The sequence below is a fragment of the Dermacentor silvarum genome, chromosome 3 (assembly GCF_013339745.2).
Source record: "Dermacentor silvarum isolate Dsil-2018 chromosome 3, BIME_Dsil_1.4, whole genome shotgun sequence".
Taxonomy (NCBI): domain Eukaryota; kingdom Metazoa; phylum Arthropoda; class Arachnida; order Ixodida; family Ixodidae; genus Dermacentor; species Dermacentor silvarum.
This window is the reverse complement of record NC_051156.1, coordinates 147,765,384-147,776,548: the sequence shown is the minus strand read 5'-3', so window position 1 is coordinate 147,776,548 and position 11,165 is coordinate 147,765,384. Positions and strand designations below refer to the sequence as shown.

The window sequence follows — 11,165 nt, the reverse complement described above, 5'->3', positions numbered from 1 at the left end:
TTGGTTAACTCCAACAAAAAAGCCTCGCTGCCGACGCTTTTTTCACGCCTCGTTAGTTGCGCCCGGTGCGAGTGTTGGTCCTTCTTTTCTGAACGAAAGCGAAGCCCTTCGATGCGCGCCGAAAACGCGTCACAGCGATTGATCGGTGCGCGTGAGTTTCCTGCAGGACACGAAACGCTAAAACACAGCAGCGACTGATCACCGCAGTGAGTTTCCTTTGGAGATACGCAAGCCGACGTGTCGTGGATGACCCCGGTCGATGTTGTGAAGCTGCGAGACCCCTCCCTGCCTGTCCGTTATCTTTACAATCGGCGCATAATCGGCGCATAGACGAGAGTTGGTAGAAGCGGTCTTTTAAATATGAGGCTCACACTTGCGGTGGTCTGCGTGCTTCTCAGCTTTGCTGTTCAACGTGCCCGAGCGGAGCCAAAACGTGACAGGTGCCTCCAGCGAAGATGATGATCCGACGAGAACTGAGAGCGCCGATGATGAATTGGACTACCTGCAACTGTTCCGAAACGCCATGGCCGGTGGTTTCGCCAACATGCCGGTGTCTCTGAGGAGGAAGCTACTGAGTGCGGATGTGACTCCGGAGTGCAACGCGGGCCTCCTGCGTACCATGCGGGCTTTCCAGAATCTCGATCCGTGGGCGCTGAGGCGTAAGTAAAGAAGCAGCTCTCTATGCTTCAGCGAAAGGCACCTTGTAAAAACTGCTGAAAATTGTAGGTTAACAAAGAAGGCGTGATAAAAAAAATAGCATAGCTTGCACTGCAGGCGCAATGCTAAAGAGACAGCGGAGCTGATGGGCACCTAGCTAGTCCTGGATTTTGGGCTAGGCTAAGCACTACCAAGTCATCCCCAGCATTCCCGGAATTTATTGATTATTATTCGAATATCGATTAGCTATTGATTAGCTATCGATTGGCTATCGCAAGGCATTGGCCACGTATTTGGCTAAGCTAAGTACTAGCACGTCATGTCCAGCATTTTCCTGAATTTATTAATTGTTGATCAATTAACGATTAGCTATTGATTGGCTATCAATTGCCTATCGATGACTAAGCTTATGTAGTCCCAACCATGCTTAGCTGGACTTTTACAGGTTCAGCTTCACTAGTTCACAGAGGTTTGTGCCATTGCGCTTGGACCCTTTCCTGCACACCGCCAGGATCAGCCCACATTTTCGCATTCAGCAGACACATTACACCCGGCTTAAACAGCTCAGCTGTTAAAATCTTAAGGGCCACGCAAAGAGCGATGTAACGGAAAATGTTAGGACTGACGCTAAGAGATTGGAAGAAAGCGGTGAGGATCGAAGAGCATACGAGGCTGGTCAGCATTTTCCTTGAGATTAGGTGAAAGAAATGTAACTGGGTAGGCCAAATAATGCATATGGCGGCTGACTGATGGTGGGCTAGAATAAGGAGGCACCATCCGAGGATGGCAGACAACTAGATGGTTTGATGAAATTAGAAAACTTGCAGGCAAAAGGAGATGTTAGTCGGCGCTCGACATGGATAATTGGAGATCGATTGGAGACGCCCTCGGCCTTCTGTGACTTAAAATAGGACGATGATGATGACCTCCTTAACATTAGAAATACAGTAGTGTTAAGGCGCATATTTTCGAACGTCAACAGGACTGTTTACCTTAAACATTGATAAGAACCTTGCGAAACTTGGATTTATAGTTTTTTTTTTTACAATTATGAGTGCATAGGACTTCGTTTATAATATATGGTCAGTATATACTGAACTTCTGCTCCGGTTGCTATGTTGTAGTTGCTATAACATAAAACCGTTTTTAGCACCGGCTACCTCTAAATGGTGAAATATTTGTATTGTGAAGTGAAAAAAATTGTGAAATTTAGTCCTGCTAATTGTGGAGGCTAAAAGGCAGGTGTTGACTTCAAGAAAAGCCGCTGTTTGACCTGTTGGCCTCACCCGCGACTATTCGTTAAGCTTCGTTTTCATGCGTGTCGTCGAGCTCGGACTGCGTGCTCTCGTAGCACGGCGCTCTCCAATTACTACCTGTATTTTTTACTAGCGTTAATTCTATAAATGCCAGCATTAGGCGGACAACAAATATTATGCCGGGTGTTCAAAATTAAGCTTTACGGAATCTAAAAAAAAGTCACCTGTGGCAGGTAGCATAATTCTTGACGTTGAGCTGGGTTATTCGAAGAGACGGACATTTGTAGCACAAGAAATCGGAACACATATTCAACTAATCACCAAAAATTGACTAACGAACTGCTCACTTATTACTTTACGACACATATTGCAATTTACAAACTGTACCCCGTGAGTTTGCAAGACGCATCCACTTTTATTCATTTATTCAAAATACCCCTAAAGGCCCTCATTATGAGGGTATTACATGGGGGGGGGGGGTCACAGGTACACAGGCACTGGTCATAGATTATACATCATATTAAAAACAAGACAATATAACAAAAGTAATAATAGAGTGAAACATAGGTAATATACAAAATAAGTCACAACTATTTCAGAGAAATGAATTTTCAGGACGACCTCAGTTTCGAGATAATATTTCCCAACGTGTGGGACGAAATACACGGGCGTTCCAATTACTTTTGTGCTTCAATGCATAAAACAGCTTTTGGTAAAAATTAATTGGAACAACAGTGCATTGTTACGGCGCACATCTCCAGACTGGTGGCATTCTGGATATTCATTCGAAGTGGATACGCCTGACAAGCTCACCGGCTACAATTCGTAAATTGCAATAGTAGCTCATTGCAATAGTAAATCAAGTAACTAACTAAGAAATTCATTAGTGAATATTTGTTAATTAGTTGACTATCTGTTTTGATTTCTCGTGCCACTAATGTCCGCCTCATCGAATAACCCAGCTCAATAATAAGAATGATGCTACCTCCCTCAGGCGCTTTATAAAAATTCCGTAAAGCCTAATTTTGAACACCCGGTATATTCAATTGTATGTTGGGTAATACCTCCCCATGATGTGGCCCAGTGGCTATGGCGTTTCGCTGCTAAGCTTGAGGTCACTGGTTCGCCGCCGGCCACGGCGGGCGCAATTCAAAGGGGGCGAAATGTAAAAAAAAGGTTTGCCTATAGTTAAATTTGTATACACGCTAAAGAAGGCCAGTGGTCAAAACTAGCCCGAAGTCCTCCACTGTGGTATGCCTAATAATTATATGATAGTTTTGGGACGTAAAATACACTTTCTTTTTTCATTGAATTTTTTTTTTTCAAAATATAACGCAGGCACGGATTCTATCTCCTGACTCAGTCATAAAACATCACTCCGAGGTAATAAACGAGAGTCTACATAGCTTTAGAAGTGACACTCGATCACAGGGCTCATTCGCAAAATGTCGCGTCGACCAAGTGGCAGTTTAGTGGAATACAAGTTTTACGTTAGGCACATAACTCTTCGCTTGGTGTTGCATATGTAAAACGTTTCTCTTTTAAGGAATAAATATCATGATTTCACTGAAAAGGTTATCTCGAAGATTAGTTGCACTAAGCTCTATCATGTTTCGCAATCATGAAACATTCTTTAAAATAATTTCGTGCAACTAACTCTTATTCCCAGCTTCTAACGCAAACAGTTTGTTTGTTTAGGTTATCATAAGTATACTACAATTCAAGGCACCTTCAGACTACCGGAAACCACTCAAAAAACATCAGTTTATCAGCGCAATAATAAAAACATTATATTAGAAAAAAAGAAAGAAATAAAATGCATGAGAGCCTGTGAACACTTTGTTGCGCCTTCGTGCACCTCCCACCTCCCCATTTATTTTTTTATGTGTTTAGCGCCACAGCTACTTATACGGCAAGTACCAGCAAACAACTACTCAACGTATTTGTTTTAGTTTTAAATACGCATGATGAGCCTACAGAACAAAATATGTTGATAACGGGGTTCTAAGAAAACGTTCTCGTTTGTTTTTGTTAAGCAATAGCACTAATTATCCCGGCTGGGCGAACCACGCCCACGTAATGTGGTCGCTATACCCATGGCAGGAGCAAAGAAAGAAAGGATTAGGCTGAGCCAACTAACATGCCGGCGCTAGCGGTGTCACGGTGGACAGGATCAAGTTTGTTTGAAGTTATTTAAAAGTCAGCAGATTATTGACGGTCAGCACTGCAGCACAAGACTACGTAACCTTGTTTTGCTCGCAAGTTTTTTTACACCCTTCTATCAGACGTTCCAAACTGAATTTTGCGGCCATGCCACTAAAGCAGTGCATGTCATTAACGCCCCACAGTGACCACCTAGTTTCCTGAGATTGACATTTAACGTTGTTCGTGATATGCTTAACGCGCTGGGCTGCAACAAAACTGAAATGGCTTTGGCAAACGGAGAGGGCGATTGAACACGCAATACGTGTTGCACAGAAAAACGCAGTATAACAGCGCAGATACAGTAGCTGAAAGACAAATGCTGCAGTTTATCTTCACAAAAGAGCCGACCAATCATTATGAGTGTGCGCCGATCGCAGAACAGCAATGACTAGAAACTAACGCCGTAATCGCACATGTTTACCCTGACGACTAGCAGACGACGCCAGGAGCCATCGACAATAAGCATGGTGACGACGGCGACTTCGGTTGATTTCGCAGAGAATAGTGTCCTGAAGCGTTCCGTACATACTGTTTTACAAACCCGCCGACTCACATTTGAGAAAATTCACGCAGGAACTCCTCGGGGGTTGTCTAAGTGTGCGCAAGCATGGTGCCGCTTGCTCATCCCCAAGCAGCCTGGTGTCATTATCAGTCTTATGACACTTAATCGAGCCAGCAAAAACACTAGCCCGGCGATGAAAAGAACGAGCGGCAAGAGGTGCATTGACAACGCAAGCAAAGCATTGCAGGTGGCGGAGCCAGGTCCGCTGATGACCTTCCGATCATCATAAGCCGTTGTCGCTCATTAGCGCCTTGACCATCCGTGTTGAACCATTATGAGCTGTCATCAAAGGGCTCCGGTGGCAGCACGGACCAATCAAACTTACTCTGGCAGGGCCATGCGGACCGTATCTTGAAAGCGATCGGCGAAGCAGACACAGTACCGACTGCTGGTAGTTTCGCGCGCTGTTTTCGCCGCTTTCCGTTGAAGAGCGACGCGCGGGCCCATATTTTGAAAGCGATCTGGGAAATGTTCAGGGTGCGGCGTGTGCTGAGACCTTCGTGAGCGCTGTGTTCAAGCCGCTTCATTTGCGTTGAAGCGACAGGCCGCGCGAAGGTAAAGTAGCTCGCTGTTGCGGGCTCTTTCTTGAAAGCGATTGCCTTACGAGAACGACAGACGGTCGGATAAACGGACGGACAGTTTTCTCGTTGGGTAAGCATAGAAATGCTTACGCATTTAAAAACTTGATCAGAGCAGGTCGGCCACCAGCATCAAGTTGCCTTCACTAGCCGGCACGCGTGCGATGCGGCAGCGGTATCGCCCCGCTGACGCCCACATGTGAGAGAGCGTAACTCAAGGATATTGGGGCTAATAGCGATGCCCTCGTTTCGTGCTACCATGTGCACGCACTCACAAAAGCATTGTGCATCCCCGCGGGAACTCACACACACACACACACACACACACACACACACACACACACACACACACACACACACACACACTAGAGTGCTACCATGTGCACGCACTCACAAAAGCATTGTGCATCCCCGCGGGAACTCACTCACTCACTTTCACACACACGCACACACGTACACACGCGCACACACACACACACACACACACACACACACACACACACACACACACACACACACACACACACACACACACACACACACACACACATTCGTACGTACTGTCAAAACTAAATGCGAGTACAAGTTATTATCCAACTTTGAAAACCTATGCGGATGTCTAGAACGAGTTGAGTGTAGATGTGTAGAACCAATAGATAGAGTGTAGGACGGTTGTGGCCACAGCAGCAACGCTTATGCAGCCTGAAAATCAATCAACAACATCAAAGGCGTATCCAGAAATTTCGTTTCCAGGGCGGAAACATGCACTTGAGCGAGGACGGAGTGGGTGACAGGGCCAGTAGAGACGCTGGCCAGGACGCACACTAAAACAAATGTGGCGGGTTGGCGTTGCAAGTGCCCTGTAGCCACTCCCAGGCTGCGCCACTGAAGTATATTCCATCGCTTGGGTTCGCACTGTAGTTTGAGACCCATAATACATTATATTCTTTCTAAGCCACAAATAATAGACTCTGTGCATGCATTCCCCTCCAATGACAAAATGCTTGTCCTCAACGTCCTATCAAAGAGGAGGTGTGCTGAATTTGAGCACGTTTAAATGCTTGCAGGTCCTGGGAATTGTTAAGTTTGTTGCCGTTACATTGCGCTTTTCATCTTTTGCACACATTTCCTTCGAAATGGTACTTTTCTGAAGCTACAAGGGGCCCAATAAGTTTTTTTTTACTTTTTCAACTAGCCGATATGCTAGTGTATAATTGAAACATACGTGGCCCCATTCAAGGGGCAAATGATGCCATAAGAACAATTGGAAGCACTGCAGTTCGAGGAAAGAACAGAGGCCCGAGAAGGAAATTCCCACGGTACGGCGGACGCAGAAGGCTTTTTACGATGTCTGTTAGGTTAGGCACAACTCTAAGGGGTTTGATTTAATACAGCTGTGCACATAGGCAGGCTTCCTAATTGGAGTGTAACAGCAGCGGACGCGTAATTAAATTGAATCATACAAGGAGGTGTTTTATTGGCAACGAGGCGTGTCTTTGCAATGTGATCGGATTAGCGCTAGACAAGGCCGGCACCCATGGCCACCATTCTTGTACTCTACTACAGCGTGCAGTGGCTTTTCAAGATGCCATCGCGTAATCACCGATAGGGCCCATTCTGCGACGACGTACGACAAATTTCTTTTTTTTGGCCCAACCATCCATACTATAGCGAATTTAACGCCCCTCGAAGGGTTGACAGAGTTCGAAGTCGGCCTTTCATCAATAAATGTTTATTCCTCCGCCTCCTCCTGCAGAATAGCAAGGACGCCGGAGACGCCGGTTCTCGGCATTTACAATCGCGGCGTCATAAACTGCATGCGACGTTTTATTCTAGAACACAGATAGGTGAAGGCTTAAACTGGGGAGCTCTTCTTTATATACATGGGAACATAGAAGTCATGTAGCTGGAAACGCACTGCTCCACCTTGATGAGGTTCGTAGCACTGAAAAGAAAGAAAGGAGGGGGGGGGGGGACATGCACCGAACGTAGATTAGTGAGCAGATTTCTCAATTGAGTCATGAGCATTTTTTTTAATTTGCAATTAGCTATATCAAATAGTGCGCAAACGTCTGTATCTGAGCAATAACGCAGGATATCTCAGTTCGGTAAAGCGGCACACACTGAGATATCTAAAGCGCTCAAATTCAAGTACGCCGCTTCGTTCACCTAATAATTCGGGAGTAGCACTTGTGTAAAAACGCTCGTAAGTACTGTTACAGTTTAAGGTAAGCTGAAAATTCACTTATAAAATTTGTCCGCTTCGAGGTATATTAAAAATGAAGTTTACAGAACTGCGATAGGCTATGGATATACAATACTTACTGCTTGAATTTTTCTTGCACTAATTTGAAGTATTTTTTTTTCACAATGTTTCAAGCTCTAAATCAAAATTCTTTTTCTCAGAATCGGCAGAAACATCTTTTTCTCTAAATTATAAGAAATGTCGTTCAAAGCAATTTAGTGGTTATCTAGTTGAGGTATTTCTGCCCGGAGGTTTCTGCCCGTTAATTAGAGGCACGTATTGGAGAGGCACATCGCAGCTTACGCACTTCAGACGTCATTGCTCGTAAGCGGAACAAGTCTTGAATACATAATTTTGCCCTAGCTCCTGGATCTTCGTATTCAAGTCGAAAATAAACGTGGTTCATGCGTGTACAGTCCAGGGTTGTGACGGCGTGCTTCAAAGCATCATTGAGGATTTGCCCCTTCATGTCTAGTCTACCCTCGTTGCACGTCACGTGGAGTCCTCGAGCTATCATATGCTCTGCATACTGATTAATTCGAGCCATTTTCTTTCCTTGCACGTAAATCTCAGAAGTCTAAGTCAAGTCGGCCCGTTTCATCAAGCACTTCAATTTTTTTGCGATGATAAGGCTCAGCAAATAAACGAAAAATGAAAAAGAACGGCAAGATTTGCAACATAGATGACTGTCGAATGTGCATAAATGTTCCCTTTGCGTGAAGAGAGAACGACAGACAGACAGACAGACAGACAGACAGACAGACAGACAGACAGACAGACAGACAGACAGACAGACAGACAGACAGACAGACAGACAGCCAGACAGACAGACAGACAGACAGACAGACAGACAGACAGACAGACAGACAGACAGACAGACAGACAGACAGACAGACAGACAGACAGACAGACAGACAGACAGACAGACAGACCAAGACAGACAGACAGACAGACAGACAGACAGACAGACAGACAGACAGAACAGACAGACAGACAGACAGACAGACAGACAGACAGACAGACAGACAGACAGACAGACAGACAGACAGACAGACAGACAGACAGACAGACAGACAGACAGACAGACAGACAGACAGACAGACAGACAGACAGACAGACAGACAGACAGAACAGACAGACAGACAGACAGACAGACAGACAGACCAGACAGACAGACAGACAGACAGACAGACAGACAGACAGACAGACAGACAGACAGACAGACAGACAGACAGACAGACAGACAGACAGACAGACAGACAGACAGACAGACAGACAGACAGACAGACAGACAGACAGACAGACAGACAGACAGACAGACAGACAGACAGACAGACAGACAGACAGACAGACAGACAGACAGACAGACAGACAGACAGACAGACAGACAGACAGACAGACAGACAGACAGACAGACAGACAGACAGACAGACAGACAGACAGACAGACAGACAGACAGACAGACAGACAGACAGACAGACAGACAGACAGACAGACAGACAGACAGACAGACAGACAGACAGACAGACAGACAGACAGACAGACAGACAGACAGACAGACAGACAGACAGACAGACAGACAGACAGACAGACAGACAGACAGACAGACAGACAGACAGACAGACAGACAGACAGACAGACAGACAGACAGACAGACAGACAGACAGACAGACAGACAGACAGACAGACAGACAGACAGACAGACAGACAGACAGACAGACAGACAGACAGACAGACAGACAGACAGACAGACAGACAGACAGACAGACAGACAGACAGACAGACAGACAGACAGACAGACTTTATTTTGTCCTAAGAGACGACTATGTCGTAGTCGCGGGCCGCACCTGCACCGGGGGCGGAAGACCGTGATCTTCAGCCCTGTCGCAGGCCCTTTGGACAGCCCGAATTGAAGGTCGTCGCTCTTGACGGCTTATTCCAAGTCTTCTTGCCTTTTGAAAAGCGAGTGGTGAAACGCAAAACATTGCCACAGCAGAGAGAACGGGAAAAATATTTGCAGATCGAGGGCGTATGTCTGACTCTATGTGAATTGAAGTATTAGTGAAGCGGTTAATGAAATGTCTTACAACAAAACACAATGCTTGCACTTGCGTTCATTTTCATCTTATGCAACGTACAATGACACGTAATATTTATATGTATCCAATATGATGTTAACAAACTATACCAAATTGCATGCACCAAATCAGGCGGAGGCACAGTGTGGCACGTCCACGCAGCGGTGTCATGAGCATGAATGCGATGTATAACGTACAACAATCACAGGTGAGGTGTTTGCACAGAATAGTATGGCACATATGTATATATATTTAAAATTTTTATACACCTTCCATCGGATTGGCACATAAACATTCCGGAGTATTTGCAAACAATAGGCACGTACCAAGTGGTACCAGCTCCGCGACACCTAACCGATGGCTCAACAAGGAGGTACGCGAATTGTATAAAAATCGTGAGAATCAAAGGAGCCGTTGAATATTTTCCACCTTTTCTTTAGAGGTGGGTGCTTTAGGGATACCTATCAACCGACAATATACGTAGACGTTTTATATCATGATGTCCTGCTTTATTACGCAGAACCGGAGGTGCGCTTACTGGTCCTATATCGGTGAAATTTTCGTGCTATGTTGGCCGGAGCATACGGTGATACCAAGGTGCCCGAGAGTAGATTAGCCCATACGAAATTCAGGAAAATCAAAGATACCTTTGAGCATCATGCGCTCTTCTACTAACATGTATGTGTGCTCTACATACAGATACATATCAGCCGATCTAACATGCACAGGTTTTCCGTCATATTTATTGTTTGATTAAGCAATGCAGGTGACCGCTTACTGCACGGATCTGCACTGTCGGTCGTTGAGTGTGGCCGGCTTACCTATCGGACAAGAAAGCGAAATTTGACGGCCCGCAGCAAACCATGGAGAGGTTGACAAAGAAACATTAGAACAAGAGTTCATAAATTGCTTCAGCTCGGATTAATATACTGCGAAAGCAGCATGCACTCACAGTTGGGACCACCATTTTTATAATGAGGAGGACCTTAAAGGCATTGTCGCCTACCCACTCAGGGGGATTGGTAAAAAAACTGACGAATTTTTATTGCTTGCTTACTTATCGTGAGATAATGGCGCGGGTCTGCTACAAAGGAAATGCCTAGAGTACAGCGCTGAAGAGTCGTAAAGGAAGGGTGTACTGGTGAAGAACAACGTTGTGATTGAAACATTCTTGAAAAGTTGCTGCACTGCAAGAGCCTTCCTTTTGAACCCCGCAAATCGCTTTGAAGGAATGACTGCGGATTGACCACATCGGAGGCCATAACTTCTACAATGGATCTCATAAGCGAAATACCATCGGAGATGAGCTTGAAACGAGGACGCTAAAAAACATCCTGTACACTGAAAGGTCTTGGAAGGAATGAGACCCACAGTCCTCAAAATTATTAGGCACGCTCGAGATTGGAAGCGAGGATGCCTAGCCCATACCACACCTAACGCTTAAACTTTCGCCTTACACACTCGTTACCACCCTGCTAATTTTGATTTCTGGATTAAATACAGCAGCGTCGACAATTCCATCAAACATTTCTTAACTTGCATTCATTATTCTTCTTTCATGCACGTCCCCACGTAATGTCTGTG

General features: G+C 45.3%; 1 protein-coding gene across 1 annotated transcript in view; it reads left to right on the top strand.

Moving 5' to 3' along the window:
- Positions 1-370: 370 nt before the first annotated feature.
- LOC119445891 (nose resistant to fluoxetine protein 6) overlaps positions 371-11,165 on the top strand; it is a 43,109-nt gene continuing 32,314 nt past the window's right edge. The window contains exon 1 of the mRNA XM_037710191.2: positions 371-659. Coding sequence (XP_037566119.1) covers positions 524-659 — 136 coding nt within the window. The 5' untranslated portion in view covers positions 371-523. The remainder of the gene's footprint in view (positions 660-11,165) is intronic.